The sequence below is a fragment of the Besnoitia besnoiti genome, chromosome II (genome assembly GCF_002563875.1).
Source record: "Besnoitia besnoiti strain Bb-Ger1 chromosome II, whole genome shotgun sequence".
Classification (NCBI taxonomy): Eukaryota; Apicomplexa; class Conoidasida; order Eucoccidiorida; family Sarcocystidae; genus Besnoitia; species Besnoitia besnoiti.
Genome location: NC_042357.1, coordinates 1,367,318 through 1,387,226, shown reverse-complemented (window position 1 = coordinate 1,387,226; position 19,909 = coordinate 1,367,318). Strand labels below are relative to the sequence as shown.

At 55.9% G+C, this 19,909-nt stretch overlaps 2 protein-coding genes across 2 annotated transcripts; both read right to left on the bottom strand.

Annotated features, from left to right (window-relative positions):
- Nucleotides 1-3,004: 3,004 nt before the first annotated feature.
- Nucleotides 3,005-5,070, bottom strand: BESB_035490 (uncharacterized protein; the record flags this gene model as incomplete). The annotated part of the gene is made up of 4 exons (XM_029362135.1): nucleotides 3,005-4,045; nucleotides 4,204-4,311; nucleotides 4,502-4,666; nucleotides 5,023-5,070. The coding sequence occupies 4 exons, from the start codon at nucleotides 5,068-5,070 to the stop codon at nucleotides 3,005-3,007; spliced, it is 1,362 nt and encodes a 453-aa protein (XP_029221100.1).
- A 5,414-nt stretch (nucleotides 5,071-10,484) lies between these two features.
- BESB_035480 (uncharacterized protein) lies at nucleotides 10,485-19,216 on the bottom strand (the record flags this gene model as incomplete). The annotated part of the gene is made up of 14 exons (XM_029362134.1): nucleotides 10,485-11,774; nucleotides 11,931-12,015; nucleotides 12,310-12,457; nucleotides 12,841-12,918; nucleotides 13,319-13,607; nucleotides 13,818-14,083; nucleotides 14,412-14,519; nucleotides 14,742-14,792; nucleotides 15,214-15,673; nucleotides 15,832-16,101; nucleotides 16,420-16,708; nucleotides 17,067-17,250; nucleotides 17,625-17,751; nucleotides 18,218-19,216. 14 exons carry the CDS (start codon nucleotides 19,214-19,216, stop codon nucleotides 10,485-10,487), a joined length of 4,644 nt encoding a protein of 1,547 aa, XP_029221099.1.
- Between the last annotated feature and the right edge of the window lie 693 nt (nucleotides 19,217-19,909).

Genomic DNA, 19,909 nt, shown 5'->3' with positions numbered 1-19,909 from the left:
GCCCACACACACGCGCAGTCAAATTTCAAGGCGTGCCTCCCGCGGGATGTTTCGTACAAAGATTTGTGAAGCCGGGAGATGCGCCTCTCACATCGGTTCTTCATCGAATACGCTGAACAGGGGAGACACTGACTCAAACTCCAGATTTGCATAAAATGGCGCCCTCTTTGAGTCACGAAATTCCGTCCCCCCTGCTCATCGCTAGATGGTTGCGCCACGAGTCCCGAGCAGCGGAGTAGCGGACAGCCGCCTACAAGTAGCGGATTCCCTGTAGAATGAAAAAAAACAAGTGGAGTGTCTTCCAAATGGAATGGTACCTTATTGGTTCTAGTACAAGACGCAACTGAAGTCCTGAGAAAACTCTCCTCTTGCGAATGTGTCGGTACCCCCTGCCGTGAACGGTATCCAACTGTGTCTGAACGATTCGAATTCAAAAGTGATGGAAAAGCGATCGGTCTAGAGTTGTCTTATACGCCATGGAAAAAAATCCAACCAGTCAACAGAACGAATTTTATCTCCGATGCTGCCACGAGGAAAGAGTCATGAGAAATCTGACGGTCGCCCCAGGATCTGTCGCATCGATTTGAAACGGGGAATCTGGAGCATGCAACGGGATTTGAGCTAGCGTGGACACACACCGTCAGGGTCTTGGTCAGCAATCAGAAATAGCACCACGCTCTCACTATTCTAGATGTTTAGATGGTTCACTCGGGATTAGCAGCCGACATTCAAAGTCATGGAAAACTCGAGCTGCACGATGGGATGATGCCGGGTAGTAACTGGCGAGTCTGCGGAAAAAAATTGAGAAAAGACGCGCTGTTCATCGATACACCTTTGCGTGAGCGCGTGCAGTTTGTGTTCCTGCGGCTTTCCAGTGTTTTTCGGGAAGGGAAAAGAGACTGTTTGTGTGAGCTGCGGCGCTTCCACATCCTCATCCGGGCTAAACCAGATGACAAACCGCTGGGGCGGTGGCGAAACTGGAGTACCCTGTTGAGCTAACACCGCGAGCGCGGACCTCAAAACACAGTGCTCCCCAACAGCACGCGTCAAGGGACTTTCTCGTCATGTCACCCGTGTTGCTCAAAACTGATGCGTGAATTACCTTCAATCAGCCACGGTTCTGTGTTCTTCCGGCAGGGGCACGACCACGCAACCTGTTCCACAGTCGTTTGCTCGATTGTGTCTCGGGCAAAGGACTAGCTTCACCGGTCACAGTATGGGACCAGTCTTTACTGGAGGCGGGTTCACTGAACTTCCGTCAGTGTGAATATCAGTGTATCCTGGAATTCTGTGAACCTCACGCGAGGAAGCCGAATCACAGCAGCTACTCCTGTCAAAATACGCTAGGTCACCTGAAGCTTAGGGCAAGGTGCGCGATCACTGATTGCCGGAGCAGAAAGACCCTGAGCACGCCCCCTCTGAGTGTATGCGTTGTGGCCTCTGATGTCCACATAATCTGAAGTGCATTCAGCATCTTGTGGCAGTGTCAGGACCTTGAGGGTAACCCAGAAGCGAAGTGTAGCGTCCCCCCCCGCCCCCCCCCCCCCCCCCCCCCCCCCCCCCGTCGCCTCATCCTGAAAACTCGAATGATTCAACTCGTTGGACATTCGAGACATGCAAAAACACGAAAAAAAATCCAGAGTCTGGAGGCCTCATTATGCATTCATGTAGGGAGGGCACGAGCTTCTGGGCGGCTCACTGTCGATCCGCGACGGGTAGCTCAGTCTCTGGCTGCGTCGCGGGCTGAGTACTGAGAGCGTCGGGGAGACACTGTCTACCACGAAGGGACCGACCTCCATAGTACACAAAAGGATGGATGGGTGTTCTGGATTGCTGAGAGGCCACCAGCGCGCAAACCTATTCCCCGTTATTTACAAAAAACTGCCCACGCATCATTTATGCATACGAACCCGCCGCTGGAGAACAAACCTATTTGAAGCAAGCGCAGTTTGGACGCGGTCGCGAGCACGCCTCATTGGAGAGATGGAACCGTACACAGCACGTCATAAAAAAGCACCTGGTCGCCGGCAGCCATTCCTCCAAGGCTGCAGCGCCTCGCCTCTTACACTCTGGCACGCTTGCGATGGCCTAGCCCAGAGCCGTCCCGTACGCTACCAGTTGTCCCCTCCCCTCCCCCCTATCCCCCCCCTACTCCCCCGCCCCCCCCCCCCCCCCCTCACCTACACGTACCCCCGGTTCGTTATAAGATTCGTCAACCAACAAGTGAGGTTCATGAACGCGAAGCTCGATGGTATACTCAAACGCCCTGAATGGTTTCTGGAAGGCCAAATCACCCAATGCTGCACACAAATGGCTAAAGTTGTCCAGCGACTCAGGGCACGAAGTGTGTTCCAGCAGAGCAACAGAACCTGGAAATAAAAAGGCCGCGCGTTTCCGTCGTGGCGCTGTGTCGTATTTAAACCTCCTGGTTTACCGCGAAGCGCTTGACTCCCTCCACTGCCACATCGTCAGGCGCGAGAATCGCCCAGGAGCTTCTAGAGCTTGACGCACAAGGCAGGAACCGCCGATCGCGTCGTGCGCAGAACAGCCTGGCGCCATGTGGACTCCGAGCTGCAGCCAATCCTTCACTTTCCCCTGTTCGCGTTCTACAAAGTAACTGCTGTTATTAATAGCAATAAGGCCACTGCCGTGGTCTGGACGATTATCATTAATGTAAAGAAGATGCAAAATGGATTTGCTCAATGAATGTTGACAAGGCCGAGACAGGGAGGAAGCTGGTGGTCGCTCGACCCATGTCTGCAAAATGGACGAGACCTCTCCGACCCCTAAACTACATCGAGGCTAAATGATTCCCCAGTCTCTTCCTCGAGCCAGGCTTCAGCGACACTCCATCCCCAAGGAAAAGGTGGCACCGAAGTGACGCCGCCTAAGCGGCCGCGGGGCTGCGGGTGTCGTGTCGCACGACCGTCCCAAGCCCCAATCGGGAAAAGCTTTGAAAAGCGTCCTCCATGCCATCGTTAGGGAGCTGGCGACCGTCGCACCATTAGACGGCGCACGATCGCGCTTCCGCACGCAAAGATTCTACGTTCAGCGGACTTGCCACCGCCGGTTCATCAGCGAGTTGGAGCGCTCGCTCGTCGCTCACAAGCAGCCCGCCGCTTGCTGCCTTATCGGCGAGGGACGAGTCAAGAGACTGCGTATCCACGGTTCGCAGGTACTCGTCGTCCTCAAGCTTTTCTTTCCTCTCACTGGGCGCGATACTGGCGCTAGAAGGCGGAGACATCGTCTTCTCCGGGAGCTCCGCTGTGCTGCCTCCGTCCTCTGTCGGGCACGTGCTGTCGTCGACAGCTGAGGAAGAAGACGACTGCCGCCGTAACTGGGGTTCATCCGCAGCGTCCCAGCAAGGTGGGCCGCTGCAAAGGGTCTCGCGCCATGCGTGCTGGTGCTTCACAGTCCGAAGTCTAATCACAAAGGGCGCAGCCTTCTTCCCAGCCGCCAGAGATTTGCACTCCGAGCGACTTGGCGCCCACGCCGTACCCCGTGCGACATCACCGTCCAGGTCATATCCCAGACCCGCTATCGCCATGCCAGCGGTATCCCCCAACGACACCTCCGAGCCGTCCGAGGCTTGTGTATCGCCGCCTTCCGAGATGGCGGTGCTCCGACTCGGAAAGCACAGGGGGAGCGATACATTCTCAAAACTAAAACGACACTCGTGCATGAGCGGCAAGGGCAGCGGATCTTCCGCCTCCGGGCGAGACAGTGGATAACAATAAGAAACAGGAATCGAACCCCACGAGTTGCCTTCAGACCCGCGACCACTCGGTGGCCACCATGGCGGTACGGGCGGATGCGGAGGCGCGCCGGTTTCGCTCTGCCTGTTCGGCACAGCGACGCCTTCTTCCGCACGGCCGGGCTCCTCGCAGCTGGAAAAACTCATGCCTCGTCTGCAGGCTGGGAGATGTTGGCTGCTGCGGAGGCGACCACGAGTAGCGCATGCAGCCGCATGGAAGAGCGGCGAAACTGCTGCGGCCCCTGGCGATGCCAGATCAGGCTTGTGAAAGGATCCAACGCTAGCTCCTCGCTGCGAAGCAGACAGACAGAGGAACTGCAGAAGAAAATGCACACGCCACGCTCGATCGCATTCGTCGACCGGACGTCAAACAACCAGCCCTTCTGATAAGGTGTACTTCGGCTAAAAGAACATATGCCGGTCCTAATTCCCTTGCAAGAACCCCTTACTTGCCGCGGTCGCTGCTTTTTCAGTCGGCGAGCCGGGATTCTGTTGGCCTTGATAGAATGCAGAGACGCCGCCGAGTCGGAGACAGCAGCGGCAGGAGCTGCTGGGGCCTGCGCAAAGAAGTCAGCAGACAGTCCGCATATTCACATGTTAATGTCTTCTGCAGTGCAAGCTATTCCGCACCGCCTAACGTCTTGGATGCAGACGGATGTAAGCCCGACAAAGCGGGAGGGTAACCACGTTGGGCGAAGCGGCTGTGGACGGACACCCTGTAACTAGAAGACCCCGGCGAACACTTACAGCTTGGTACGCAGCCCCGCTGCGCTTCAAAACCTTCCATGGAACAAACGGGTTCCTCGCCACTCGTCTTGCCAACTGCTCCGTCACACTATTGAAGTCCACTATATTGGCTGCTGGTGGACGGCTGAGACGATGGCCAACCACGCGAAGGCGGGTCGAGCGGGGCTGAAGAGCAAAAGCGGAAACAGATCGGGGGCCACCTGAATGAAGAGGAAGTGAGGGCTGAACCGGGCGCCACAGGGCAAAATTACAAACGTTCAGGGCACGCCGACACGCAACACGTGTACTGCCGTAATGCTCCGAATCGGAGAACGGGATGCCTGGGCGACCGTGCTGCAGCTGTTGCTCATGGACGCGGCTGCACACTTCCGAAAGTCGGGCAGAAGAGGAGCGAATGCTCCGTCTGCAATAAAAAAACATGGAGCCGATGGTTTATGCACAACGTGATATGCATTCGAATCCTACTGAAGAAAGCCGCGGCCGGGAGCGCGGTCACCGGCGTCCCGCTCTCGGCGGCGTACCCGTGTGGACTCGATACCAGCGGCGCCGCTCCGGCAGCTAACCATCATCTTGAAATCGCCAAAAAAGATAGCGAACGACGAAGGAGGGCAGAAAAAGTACACGCAGGAGTAAACCCTGAACCCGCTGTGAGAATGTACCAGCTTTTGACACGGGACCTTGTCACTCGGTGTGGGGTTTCCTAAGGCCGAATGGCCTCGGATAGTGTTTTAGCAGTAGATCCTCATCTTCCGGTCGCCAGGAATTAGTTAGAATCTTTATTTCGCATGACTTCACTCATGAGGAAGCTTTTGCAGCGAGATTCAACCGTGGTATGCGACAGCGTAAAATCGCAGGGAGCATCCCAGGGAACTTTGGGGTACCAGTCCGCACTTGCCCCCCTCATGCGACCGACTCTCGAAGGCGCACCAGGATGCCCTCCGCATTCCCAGAACCTTACGAGAGTAACTGCACCTTTTTAGAAAACTCATTATAACACATGAGCAGTCCATGAACTCAAATTTAGAGCAGTCCGCTGTGAAAATATCTAGCAAAAATACTGCATGACAAATCACGCAACTGCAGTTTCCACGACGCTACGTTACGCACTAGGGATCACGGCAACAGGAGCACATCGTCCGCTTTCAATCTGCTGGCAGGGCAGCCAGAGTATGAAGTTATTGACTAACTAGACGGCACACTGCTCTGCCATAGGCTTCCTGTGCGCGCTCGAGTGCCTTCACCACTGAAATAAGCTCTTTATGCGAGATCGATATCGGCTGTTTGCGAGCCTGTTGACGTCAGAACGGGCGGTCTCAGTCTTGTACGAAGTGCTATAGTGCACCTGGTCATCATTATATAGTCCATATGTGCGCATTCCTTCCAGAAGCACCGAGCACCCCCTTTTTGGGCAGCTTCCACTTTTTCCCTCCCTGGGACTGAAATCAATTCAGTTGATCCCAGGCGCGGACGGAGTCGTGTCGGTAGCTTCTTGTTTGCATAGACGCTGGAGTTCGTTCTTAGCGCATTTTTGCGCTGCAGGAGGAGCAAAGCTCAGAGGTATTGACGTGTACCACTTTTTTGATGTTGCCGCACCTTGTGTCTTGCGTTTCTTGGAAGGAGGATCGACACGGTCGCCAAATCCGCTCTCCAGTTTAACCTTTTTTGTGTTGGGTAGGTCAGAAAATAGGTGCGTTTCTTGCTTGACTGATATAGTAGCCATGTCTTTTCTGGTATCCTGCACTGACGGACAGCCTGGTGAGGTGTCATTTTTTTGTGAGCGATGATTCCCCACTGGTGATCGCGCCTCACTGTGAGTGTCAGCTTGGGCCTGTCCGCCGAAAACCCTACTGGCATCTTTTGATCCCTCTCTCTGACAGCTCACGTAGTCCCCCACAATGTCGGACAGTGCGTATTTTATGGACTTGGATGGAATCGGTTTTCCATATCGGGGTGGAGAAGCCGATTTCGAAATCACTTGGTCATAGCGGCCCGGCTCGCTCCCCAGCTCATCCTGGCGGCCAGAATATGATTTACCGGCGTGCACTTCCATACACTTGCAGAATAACTCACGACGAGCGGCTGCCATGACGATCCCAGATGTTCTTCTCCCGCTTTCGCTCTCAAGGTGCTTTTCTCAGCTGTCTGTCTACCTGTCCGGAGCCGCGCAGAGCTGAGCGCGTGCGTATCCTGCTGCCGTAATTTGCTAGAGTGCAGTCCTCCTGACTCACCGGCGCAGTACTGAAGAAGTCAGGTATGCCAGCACACGCTCTAGGTTCTACGGCTCCGTTGCACCCTCTGGTGACCAACACGTGAGCGCCTGCGCTCACCTTAACGGTCAGATCGATTTTCTGTTCTGATGACACAAAGCCTGCGAGTGAAAACGAATAGGCAGAGCAGGAGCACTCGAGGAACCTGTCTCTCACACACTGCCGCCTTGCGGACCTCATGGGCGTCGAGCTTTAGCGTCTGTGGCCGCTAATACTAATCGTGCCGTATTATTGTAACGACGATCTCAGAAGCGTACTTTTAGGATCTTCGCAAGCGCCCACTCTTCCACTCCCCTTTGCACTATCAACGCAGGCATCCTTTGTGTTTAAACCAACTGAATGGACGCAATCTTGTCCTTACCGTAGCAGAATAGGACACACAGCCACACCCGCGTGGGAAACAAGCTCTGATGGACCACGTTTCTTTACCGCCGAAAAGTGACTTCAGGAATTATGCGGACGCACTCACCCAGCGTTCTTCTGTCATGCCCTCAAGCAACAGAAAAACCTCAATAAAATCATGCAGTCTACGCTAACTCAGTAAAGGTTTCCGGTATCTGCGATGAGACGTCCACATTTTACCCTGGGTTGAGGATGAGTTGAATGTCGCGAAGGGCCGCCAGGCACTTCTCGAATTCTTGTGTTTGATCCGGCTGTTTACCAGCTAGATGGTGGCTGATCTTCTGGTGCGATGTTCGCTGGTGTCACTCGTCTTACCCACGAAACTGGCGATTCCGGAGGCGCACTGGTCTGTCGATACGTTGTTTGCTTTTCGTCGACACCAGGCCCGAGGACGAGAGGTAGATAGTACGCCTGTATCCGGATTGCTGCGAGGCCTACCGTGCGATACAAACACGGAGCAAAAGCGAAGTGAAGTGCTCACCCTCGAAGTAGCTGCACAACCTCTTTTGCTGCACTGGGAATTCGTTTTTGCGGAACCCGCTTATGTGGCGGATGTTTGGGATCGGGATCTAGGGGCGCAGACTTGGAGAGACTCGCAACACGGCCAGTGCTGAGGGACGGGTTATCCGTCGGGGGTCCCATGTTGTACAACGAATGTTCACTTTTTGATCTCGCGCGGTATTGCTGAACCGTTTCATTAAATACCAAGCCCTCTTTTTCTTCAGTGAGGCTGAATGCCCCCCCCAGATCGGGGGGGCTGATTTGACGATCGGCAGATCGCCTAATACAAAGCGCTGGTCGCAGAAGCTGCCTGGTTCGATGCTACACTCACATCGGCGGCGTCTGGCATTGCGGTTTAGACTAGTGCTATCACATTCCTCCTCGTGAACTCTTTTCTTTCCCTCCACAAAATGTGTGAGATGTAGAGACGGCGCATTCCGTGAGAAAGGGCTCGAGAGACCTGCTGAGTACGGTTGCACTCGTTTGCTTGCATCCACCCCCTCCCCTGGCGCATCCGCCTGGTGATCCGTCAGCGCAAGCGAGTCGGGGTAGGATAAGGAAGTATATTCATTGGGAGTAGTTTGTGTTGCGCGTGGCCTCGCTTCCCCTGCTCTGCAAGCGGTGGTGGAGGGTAAAGGGAGCGGTGGATTTCCCTCAACTGGGCGCGCAACGATCGGACCACTAGTAGTTCCTTCGGGTGGGGGGCCTGTACGTGGCACACCCTCACTGTGAGCTGATAGAGTAGGGATGCATTGTGGCTGCTCAAGCTCTCTGTCTCGAGTGATGCCCTGGCACAGCTCGGAGGTGAATGCTGGTCCCCATGGGGGTTTCCTTTCTCTGGTCGGGGCTCCCGCATCAGGCGGCTGATCCAGCTCTCCTCGCGCTCCGTAGAGACCAATCGCGCGCAACTTTCTATTTGCAAATATCCTGGAGCTTGTATCGCTGGGCTCTGCCAGCCAGCGAGACTCCGCCTTGTAGTAGGTGCTTCAATAACTGTGGCCCCCACATCGGAAAGTGTCGAAACTAACCTGTTCGAGAAGGCATCTCATGCGGACATGGTGAGGCACCAAAATGTGTGGCGTCTCACAAGGCACGAAGCCGTGCCGGTCCCAGCGCTAGATGGTGGCATCTGAATTTTTACGTTGCTGTGACACGAACGCGCATGGCAGTCCCTCACCGAAAATGAGCGGGTTGCTTCCTGCAGCTCACTGGCACGCCGTTTTGAGGTACGACCGTGACCAACGCTGCCAGAACGCGCGACCTAGGATGGAGTGAGGTATGTGTCGGGATGACATGAGACCGGCTGTTGGACTCAGTACCTGTCGGATGCCGGTACGCCCGGTGAACGTCCTATCGGAACGCAGGCGTAGGGGGACGTCAGCAGTCTCAAAGCCGCGCGGCCGTGTTTTATCCACAGCCACTCCAGTGTCTATTCGAGAGCTGCGATCTTCGATTGCACCCTTCCTCGCTTCGAGACAAATACGAGTTGTACTTGGGAAAAAGCAGACAAACAGAGCAATGGAGCCAAGAACCAGCAATATAAGGCCACATTGGAAGGCAAACAAGTCGGCCAGGAACAATCGTGGCATCATGGCAACGATAAACGGGGTGCAGCTGACAGACGGACGTTTCGACAAACAGGACAGGTATTAGTAGCAATGAAACCGTACACTTCGTCAGAAGCTTTCGTTAAACCGATGGACGTTGCATTTCGCGGGGAGGTGACGAAGCTGATAACGCGGTCAAGACCGAACACAATAGTGGGTGTATATCCACTTCAGATGAACGTGGATTCAGCCATTAAATACGACCACTACCAAGACTCCCATACAACGAATATCAGTGGGAGCAGCCACAGAAACGAGAGGAACTCTGCTGGTCCTCACGAACTGTATTTGCTGTGCGTAAATCCTCCTGACAGCCACACTCTGAGAACGCACGTACTGAGATATGTGTTTAAGAAGGGAAACCGGATTGGACAGGCGCAGCTCTAAAGAAAGCCGGCTTTTCGCCACACCCGCCACCGGGACTAACTGCAGTGGTGTACACCGTGCTGGAACGTGGGCCGTTGGCCAAGCCGGGGCCCTTCGCCGGTATAAAATCTTACTGAAGCTGTATTCCCGTCCGTGGGCAGGTGTACGGCACCCAGGGCACCGTTCACCATTTCATGTGTACAGCTCGCGCAACTGCCTCATATTGTTTGAATGCTATTTCTAAAGCGCATTACAGTCTTGTACGGTACGCGCAATCGTGTTTGTTTTTGCCTACACCCCATCTGGATCTCTAAATGCCGCTGCCAGATGCTCTCAGTGCCCTCAAGGGAAGGGTCGCCCTCAGCAGATAACACTACCAGGTGTTCAGCAAAGAAACTGGTAGTATACAAGATTCTCCTCTGCAATGTCTCCCTCTTGCATCGCCATCTTCAGCAGCACGCCTGCCGGATTCCCTCGGGCGTCGAGCAGAGCAAGACCGTTTCTGAGACTGATTGAGTGGCGGCAGTATCTTTTGGCAAGTGGGCCAGCCAACCTGCTGCCGGTAAGACTGCCCACTTTCCACGAGGTGGCACAGCCGATCTCTCTTCCTCTGTCGGCGAAGCATGGAGAGAAACCCTGCCAGTGTACGAGGGGAGGACGAATGCTCTTATATCAAATGAGGAAATCTCTTCTGGCCAATGTGCGACAATTTTGATAGCGGCCAAAATGAGAATTGTGTTGAATTCTGGAACCACGTTCGAGAGAACCGAAATGTTCAAAACTATCTTCAGACTTCACCGAATTACTGTCAGGTCACTAGACAAATAGACTACTCGGGTTTCACGACGGCGTTTCCGTTGCGTCCTCGGCTGAACGTTTTGCGCCAGGCGGTACGGCCCTGAAAAATTGGGTGATTAGCGTATTTTTCAAATTGGACCCTTTTACAGGTGCCGAACCTGCTATCAGCCCTGCTGACGCCCGTTTAGTCTTCTTCGTGGTGCCTACAGAACTCCCTGGCGATGAGCTGCTTCCCGACCCTTCCTCTGCGCCATCGCTTCGCCGCCGTTTTCCCCAGACAGGCGCATCCTCCGCGCTAACGTCCTCTATCTCGTCACATCCACTATCGCTTTTCTTCGCGTGCCGAGGCGTCTCACCGCCATCTCCGCACACAGCGTCTGCCCCCTCCCTCGGCCCCACAGCATCTGCTGCAGCTACGCAGCGAGACCCGCCGGACGTAGCAGTAGGGCTTCGCACATAATTCTGCCCCTTCTCATCCACTGCTGTTGGCAAGGTCCTCACGATCTTCTTGTCATTACTAGAGGTAAGGGCTTCGGTCATCTCCGCTGCATCTGCCATGGAGGCGGCCATCTCCCTTGCCAGCGCAGCCGCTGCCATCGCAGCAGCGGCAACATGGGCGGCAGACGCGGCACCGCCTCCGCAGGCTGGTTGAACAGCAGTAGCAGCGGCAGCTCGTGCAGAAGAGGCGGCCACCAGTGCTGTGGCAGTTGCGGAAGCAAAGGGATCCAGCTCGCGGAACGGATCAGACTGTACGCAACTGGTTGGCATATCGCCTGCGCCCGGGTTGGATTGTGGGCCTGCCAGTCTGCCCTTGGAGCTGGCGCTGCTCACCTCTCCTCGAGCAGATGTTGCTGCTCCGGGAGACACGGAACTTTGACTCTCTTGCGTATTTGTGTTTTGTGAAGCTACCGAAGCTTCAGTCAAGGTGTCACTCAAGCCAGCACCTTGCGTTCGTGCTTTCTTGGTGTTGTTCGCACTCATTTCAGCAGGGGCCTGCCGCAGAATGTGGACTGAGACAGAAGAACCGCTGACCGCACCAGGTGACAAAGAGCCGCCACCCTTCCTCGCGGCTCCGTCCGCCGTAGTAGCCCCTCCAGAAGGTGACTCCGCGGTAGAAGTAGGCGACTCTGGCGCCTGCGAAGAGCTAGTTGCGTTTGCTGTCGCTTGTGGTCGGCTACCGTCGGCGCTGTTCGTGGCCGGAATGGCCTCTGTCGCCTGCTGAGCAGAGGTCAACTGAGCGGCTGACTCCTCGGCTCTTATTGCAGCTGCTATTGCGTCTAGCTCCTCCTTCAGACTGTATGCTTCCATCGCTTCGGCTGAAACATACCACCGCTGCAAATGACCGATCAGACAGGCAGAAAAACAGACAGCAATTTCTGAAACGCGGCGGCGATTTCCTGTGCATTCCTATCCTCACAGAGCCACACAGTGGATGAGCCCACACAAAAGACCCTAGAATATCCCACGCGTCTTCACCAGAGGCCTCACCTTCAACTTGTCCTCTGGTCGTCTTTCGTAAACAAGCTGCTCCTTGAACCTGCGCTCCAGATCGGCTTTTGTTAAATGTTTGTTTCTGCAGCAGACAACACACAGCATACCACTAACCGTACCTTGTCATTTGCGTCACACACACGGCGGCCACTCCGTGCGCTGCACAGAGGACTAAAAGTGTCACATGTCGCAGGTCGGCTCCATTAGGGGAGCCAAAGGTCTTTCTGCCTGCCGACGCTGCAATAGACGACGGAGCATAGCTGAAGGCGTTATTCACGGTCCCTCCCGTGAAACACGGTCTTGAAAACTTTCAGCATGAGGAAGTCAGCTCCATCTTCTCTTCCCTCTTTTTGATAAAATAGTGTACAACACCTACAGTTTGTGGAAATCGGCGATGAGCTTTACTTTCGAGTCCTTCTTCGCATGACAGAACTTGAACAAACTGCAGAGTTCTTCCTCTGTCATTTTTTTCCTCTGTGTCGTCGCGGCAAGGGCCGCCTCCAACTTCTCGAACGGCTTCCCGCCTGCGGACGAGATACCAAAGTCATGAAAGGGCACCAGCGTTTTTTCTGCCCAGTAAACCACCCAAAAGCGCATCGGAGCGCGGCGCATGTCACATGAGATCAAGTGACCTAGTTCACTAGACACGACGGCCGTACCGACATAGAATGGCATAGAGACACGACGAATCAATCCTTCCTTTCGGACTGCCCCATCGAGTCATTTTTCCACATGAAAACACTCCCACCGTCGGAGCTGACTATGTCCACGCATGGGGCCGCTGTGGACGACAGCTGGATTTCTCGCTCGCGGCGTGCGCCACGTTCTTTCCTCAGGCCTCGGATTCGGACCGTATGTGTGTTCGCTGTCTTCGCGTCCCAACTTCTAGCCTCTCTGCGAGTCTTACCCCAATCATCCACAACGCATCCATAGATGCTTGCCCAGTTGCGGTCTCGGACAGTCTGGACGACCCACGGATCCACGCCTGCAAACATAAGAATGCCGCTCGCGATCCGCAGCTGAGGACTGAATCTGACGGGATCGAACTCGCCTACTCGCAGCACTCACTCCACCGCAGTTCCGAGAGGTCCGTCCAGCCAACATATCACTTTAGCAATCCCCCCCGCCCCCCACAGGCGTTTTCAGCTCTCCGTACTGCCCTCTGTCTCGCGCACGCCGGAGACACACTGCGTCTAGTTCGCTATATAAATATATATGTAGCTGTGCATGTGTGCATGAACGAGAGCTCCTCCAGGCATGATGCCTGGAGGGACAAACAGCTGAGTTACAGCTTCCTCCCAGGCCGAGTCAATTGGTGAAAACTCTGCTGCGTCATACTCCACCTCACTCCACGAAACGCGTGGAAACGACTCTGTTGGGCGCACCTTCACCGCGAGCATTGGCTTTCTCTTCTCCCTCGAAGAACCACTGCCAGTCGCAGAGAGACTCAAAGCGCACTGAGTGGCCGAAGCCCGAGCGGCCCGCTCCGCTTGCTTCATCGTCGTCTTCCACCAGCCAGTCTTTGTCTTCCTCTCCCTCTGGTTCCTCTTCTTCCTCTTCGTCTTTTCCCTCATCCAAGTCATCCACATCGAAGTTCTCGAACCACTCCTCGTCGCTATCACGATCGTAGTCAATACAACTCTCCTCAGCCCACTGCTCGCATGGCGTCGACTTCTGGAGAAAAACGCGGAAAACACATCCACAACCTCCCGTCCATGCACTACTTCACTACGAGTACGACTGCATAAAAGAATGCGCACATCTACATTTACTTCACATCTGTACGCTCATATGCCCAGAACTCACTTCCACTGTTGAGATACCGTGGAGCTTCTGCAGGAGAAAAGGGTGTGCCAACCGGCCGCGGCTCTCATGATCGCTTACCTTGGCTTGCTTGCCCAGGAGCAGCCGCCGGACGGGACGCTTCCACTCGTCGAGATTCACCCAGGCTGTGCGCAGGTAGGGCAGGTCTCTCAGGCTGTTGTCTGTGTAGTCTGTCAGCGTCAGACCCTGCCTGATCTCGCGCATCTCTTGCTGGAAGGAGCGAACGCCGGGCGCGCAGACCTCCGCACTGCCTCGGCTCTCTCCGCTGGCAGCCGCTTGCGCCTGCGCCTGGACGGGGAGCTTGTGAACGAACTGCCGGTTTCGCGCTGCACACCAAGAAATGCCCAGAGGAGGGAGACGCGAGCGCGTGCAGGGCGAAAATAAGCCGAAGCGAAGAGGGAACAGAAATGACAATGAAACACCACCCACGACTGCACGGAGAAGCAGACGGACAAAAACCGAGACGACGCGACCAAGCAACGGCGAGAAACGTGAGGCACCTGACAAGCGCATGGAGTACGGATGAAGAATTTGAACGGCTGCAGAAATCTGCAAGCGACTGCTAACCTCGAAAGGAACGGACTCATACGCCCGCCGCGTTGGAAGGGCATCGGAAACCATGAGTTTGTGGGATGACAACGTCGGATGACTTACCGCAGAAAGTGTGGAACTCTCGAAGAGTCGTCATGTGAGGAAGAGCGAAGCCCTCTACGAATTCAGCCAATAGGTCCTCGGCATCTGCGCCGCGCGACGGCTCGTCATCTGTGATGTCGGTCGGAGTCACGCAGAAAAGACATACGCGCACATATAACTCAATCGCGCTGCCTCTTTCCTCCACGCGGTAGCTGGGAGGCATCCGGGCTCGACGAGCGCTGCGTCCAGTCTCGATGCATGCCATTCCTCAACGAGTTCTGCTGCCAGCTGTGCGCAAGTCTCACAGCAGTAGTTTCGAGGCCTGCGTGCCATGCCACATGCCCAACTTACCGTCGAATAATGGAATCGAGTCGCACGATGTAGCTGGCAACGGGGACAGCGCTGCAGAGGAAACCGCGCGGGAGAAAGACAGCGCCTTCGTAAACTAACACGGACCGCCGGGAAATGAAGCAAAGGAACCCGCGTGGAAACCCCTTGCAGAACTGCGCCCACTGCTGCCACACTCGCAAGCATCTTCAGTCACAGAAACGAGAAATTCCATCGGCGACCCGAGGGAAACGCGTACACAAAAGTGGTTTGCTTTGCTCCCCTCCACTTCCTGCTCACAACACAAGGCGCGTTACGAAGCGTCCACATGTAGGCATAGAGGACGTCCGCGAAGGAAATTCGGCGAGCGTAGTTTTGGACACACACCTACTACACTCTATTGTTGCTTGCCGTTTTGCGCACGTGTGCGGCTCGATGTCTGTTTTCAGAAACCCAGGGAGGAGCCGTGCTGAGCGGTTTTCGTTACTGTGCTTACGCTGAGGCAGCCTTAGAACGATGTCAATGAAATGGTGCTTAGTTCCTTCCGGAACTCTCCAGATGTCTGCCTCAATTGTGGCACGCGTGCGTGCGGCCTCTGCGGCCTTGCGCGCGTCAACAGAGGCGTCCTGATCGCTCTCCACGGACTCTCCTGTGCTCTGCTCCCCCACCTCTTGCCCCTGCGCTGCGCTGGAGGGCCCCCTGCCGAAAGCAGACGACTCTCCGCCACCAGGCCCGTCGCAGGCGGCTCCTGTTCCTGCCGCTTCAGCGAGCGCCCCTGTCCCTGAGGCTGCTGCCGCGGAGGGGCTCGACGACGAGGGAGGCGAGGCCGACGCTCGCGGAGGCTTCCGAGTCAGCCACGAGGCCATCAAGATCTGTTGCCCTTTCACGGCTTGCGTGTCTTTCAGGACCTTCTTGTTTTCTGTCTTTTGCGGCGCTTTGGGAGGAGGCGATTGCTTCTGCAGCGCGTGAAAGAGACACAACGAGATAAAAGGGTTAGGCACTCGGACAGAAGGCCGTGTGTAGTGACTCTGCACCTGCCAGATGTGTTGCCATCACCAGGAGAGGCGACGCGCTGTCCCCTCCACCGCTGCCGGTGAGCCGATGAGATGTTTACCTGGTCCTCGACACTCTGCTTCTTCTTCTCCTTTTCTTTCTCCTTCTCCTTCTTCGCGTCCTCTCTCTGGCGCTTCTCGCGCTCGCGCTCTGCGCGGGCTTCCTCTGCTCGCCGACGGCGCAGCTCCTGCTCGCGGCGTTTCTCCTCCTCTTGTTGCTCCTTTCTTTTCAAGGCCTCGGCCTTCTCCTTCGCAGCCAAAATGTCCTTTTCCACCCCCTGCTCTATGACTTGCTGGAGGCGCACGAGGCTCCGCACTCTGCGGGATATCATCTGAAGGTGGACGCCCAGCACCACACGCCAGCCAAACGTCAGCCGCACTAACTAGATCCAAACACTCACCCCCGGCCATCCTTGCAGCTCCTAAAAGTGCAAGTCAATCTTTCCCTCCCACGATTAAAAAGCAGGGGACGGGAGGGGGCGGCAGCGCCAGCCGACAGGGGCGCGTATCAAGTCTACAGATTATTCTGTCGCGTGTGGAGCAAGCGCTAGAGCGACATGGCCATGGCCCCCCAGGGGCCGGTGGAGCCGGAGAGCAGACGAGTTTGTTGCCTCCGAGTTCTGCCGCTGCAGACATACACAAGGACCTACCCCGCGTTTTTCTCGGTCTCTCCGGGTCTTCTCCTTGAATGCAGAAGGCAGTCCCTCGAGGAAAGCCGATTCCCAGACCCAGAGGGAGCTGGGCGTCACATCCTCATTCTTGTCCGTGACATGGGACCCGAGCGAGGCCATGTTGATCGCGCCTGCTGCGCGTCGGGCGGGGGAAGACGCTTGAGACAACGATGGATTCGGCAAGCCCGATGAATCAGGCGAGTCTCCTATGGCCGCCGCAGCCGCGCCTCCAATGGGACCGTTTCCACGCTGGCGAGAAATCCCGAGACTGAACACACATCCGCATGTGGAGCTAGTCTGAGGAATGGACGTAGAGGAGCGGCGGCCGCAACCGCCCATCCAGTCGGCGTTTCTAGGTACATGGAGGCTACCGCCTTCTCTTACAAGTAGGGAACTCGGTCTTTGCAGGGCTTGTCACATTTCAGCAAAAACGGCCTTCCAGCAATCGGTTCCTCTCCGTGGAAGAGGCAACGACAGCCTGTTTGTACGGCAGGCCGCTGCTATCGTATGCCTCGGCGACAAGCGGTTCCCAGTTCTGCGCCCATGTGGAAAATCGCACCCGTCTCTTCGCTAGGCATGCGGCAGAGCATTTAAAAGACTCATCACGTGACTCCCACGCCACTTACCTTCGTCGAGCCAGCAGAACAGGCAGAAGTGTCCGGAGCGTCTCGTCGGTCACCTCTTCCGTCGGAGACCCGTCACTGTCGTCCCGCAGCACTCGCTGAACTTGGACGATAAGTGAGGAGAGTGGTAGACTCGAGCCTTCGCCCAGGGCTCGAAGGAGCCGCTTCAGCGGGTTCAGCGAAGCATCTGTACCAGTAGCGCACGCACACATCCCTGTTGCAGTAAGGAAGGTATCCAAGGCGTCGCTTACGTGCCGCCCATCGCGTCAACTGTGACCGGATACTTCCGCGTTCGCAAGTGTGTGGACTACACGCGATACCACGGGGAGAAAAATGGAAGAAAGGGGACACTGCGACTGTACGGGAACCGCTAAGCGTCACTCGAGTGATTCTAGCGCGCGAGCCCATTCGCTGCCTCTTCCGGTCCGCGGAATGTCGTCTATCTGCTCATCCCTGGCCCCTGCGTGGAGCCTCCCACCCGTCCTGCTCAGCACAGCTGTAGTCTGTCTTCACACACATCCAAAGATCTCATGTCAGTTGCCGTGTGCGTGGATCCAGTACCTTCACTGTCCGTTTTGCTTCCTTCATCCTCGTCGTCCGCAGAGCAGCTCTGCGGCGTGCAGGGGGCATTTAACAGCTGTTGCTTGAGATCCAGGTACACCGGAGGGTTCGTCAGAGTATTAACTTCCTGTTGAAAAACGCAAACACAAAGAAGCTTCCGCTTCCTCAGCACTGGTCGCCGGACTAATACGATGACAGCATAGCCAGGCTGCTATACACTCCTCAACAGTCACCAGCAACAGCGGAACCTCATGTGCATACGACTCCAACTGCGCGAGGCAACACATTTTTTTCCACAACCTGCTGTCCAACAGCACTTTCAAAAGATAAAGTCACCTTCTCGAAGTTCCAGTGAAAGAGTATCTACCGCCTGTTCGTACGTGCGTCAGACACCCCAGTAAGGATCCGGCCGCTGCGCAAGGGCACGTGTAGTGAGCCCACAGAGGATCAAAAACTTTGAAAACAGCGTTGGATGACCCGACGACTGAACGTGTTGCGCAGAGACAAGTAGAAGACTGGGTCACCGTTCCGCGGTTGAGCCAGTGAATCAACGAACAGAGAATGCTAAGGTCTGTCCTCAGAGGTCGCCTCACCGGCAGTCCTTGTGCAAGCACAAGCTGAAGCTCTTGCTCGGTCTCCTTCCAAAGAGGGTCGTACAGCTTGCGGATGCGTTCCTGTTCTGTCTTCGGTGCCCCCATTTTGGGGCCTGCTGAACCCGGTCCCGCTGGTGCGCCCGCCCCCGCGGAACTGCGGGCGGCCCTTTTCGCCCGCGCCCCTCTCCCAGCACTCCGCCGCGGACCGTTTGCAGCTTTGTTTTCAGCGGATGGTATTGCGTCCACACCTGCGGTGGCAACCTGTGACTCCTCCGCTCCCGCCCGGGAGGGGGCAGGAACATGACTGTTGTCTTCCTGGGATTCCCGGGAGCCGCTGCGCCCTGTCCGACCCTGCGAGAACCTCAGGTCACTTTCAGAACGCTCTGGGGTGATACTGTCCACCTCGACGTCGACGCCCTCGGCCGGATCGCCGGCAGGCGCGTCGGCGTTGACTGGGGCCACCGCCGAGCAGGTCTGAAGGTCAGACGCACCGTGCTGCCATCCGTCTGAGGTTGATTCCGCAGATATTCCCGCGATAGGGCTCGTGTGTAGGCCGGGCGGAGATGCAAGTCCCGGAGGTTGGGCCAGATCGGGCTGCAACATGCTGCTCTCGGAGGAAGGGAACGAAACGGCAGCTGCTTGACCGGGGGTACAATGAGAAACGAAGTTCGTTATAGAGTAGATACTTGGAGTGCCCCCGCTGTGCAAGCAGTTGCGGGTCGGTGAAGGCGTATGGGTGGTACAAGAGAGGGGACAAGAAGACGTGGTGCGAAGGGATCTCTTGAAGTCGTCTGACGCAGAGTCGCATACAGAAATACCATTTTCCCCACCACGACGACTCGTCTGCCAGGTTGCATTCGCCACAGTTTCATAACCAGTACTTTCAACAATGGAAGACACCCCGTTTTGCGGGACGACTGGCTCTTGAATCGAACTTTTCGCTGGTGCTCCAGCCACCGGCAGCATGTGTGGAGCAGCCCCCTGGGAGCGGGCTGGCATCGCGCCAACGCTGCACAGGGACGGAGAATGAACGCATGAGAACCTTACACTGACTAGTTCGCCATGACATAATTTCTCACTGAAGCGACAGCGAAGGAGAAGGGGACTTGGAGCCAGTTTGGCTCAGACGAAGCAGGTTGTGACGGCTCCTCTTTTCGCCACGGCAGGGACGACGAACATGCGTCCACTTCCAAAGGGGGGTGGGTGGATCTGATGACTCTTCCGTACTCTCTGACTTATGAGGCTTACTTGTTTGACTCCCTTGCCTTCCTCAAAAAACGAGAGGTAAGGAGACAAGGACGAAGCATGCCTCATGTGAGGAATAGGCCCAGTACGGGGGGTGAAAAGCGCAAAGGCAGGCCTGCGGCCGGAAAGTCGAATGTGCGCCGGGCAGCTGACGAATGTGGTGGGTGGTTGATCAACGGTGGAAGTGTTTCAACACAGTAGTTTGGGGGGAGACTTGGGAAAAGAATTCAGACCTACGCGCAGGGTTAATGTCTTTTTCGTTGGAAATGGCTCGGTCACCGTGACTTCCTCCCTAATTGCTGCAGTTTTCTGCGACGTTCTAGATGCATATCCTACGCGTGTGCGCCGAAAGTAGTGTGCAGGCTGTTGCTATGGCATCTCGAAGCCGAGCAAATTTTCGGAAAGAACCGTAGCGAGTGACCCGCGCCACCCGGCAAGTTCTTAACG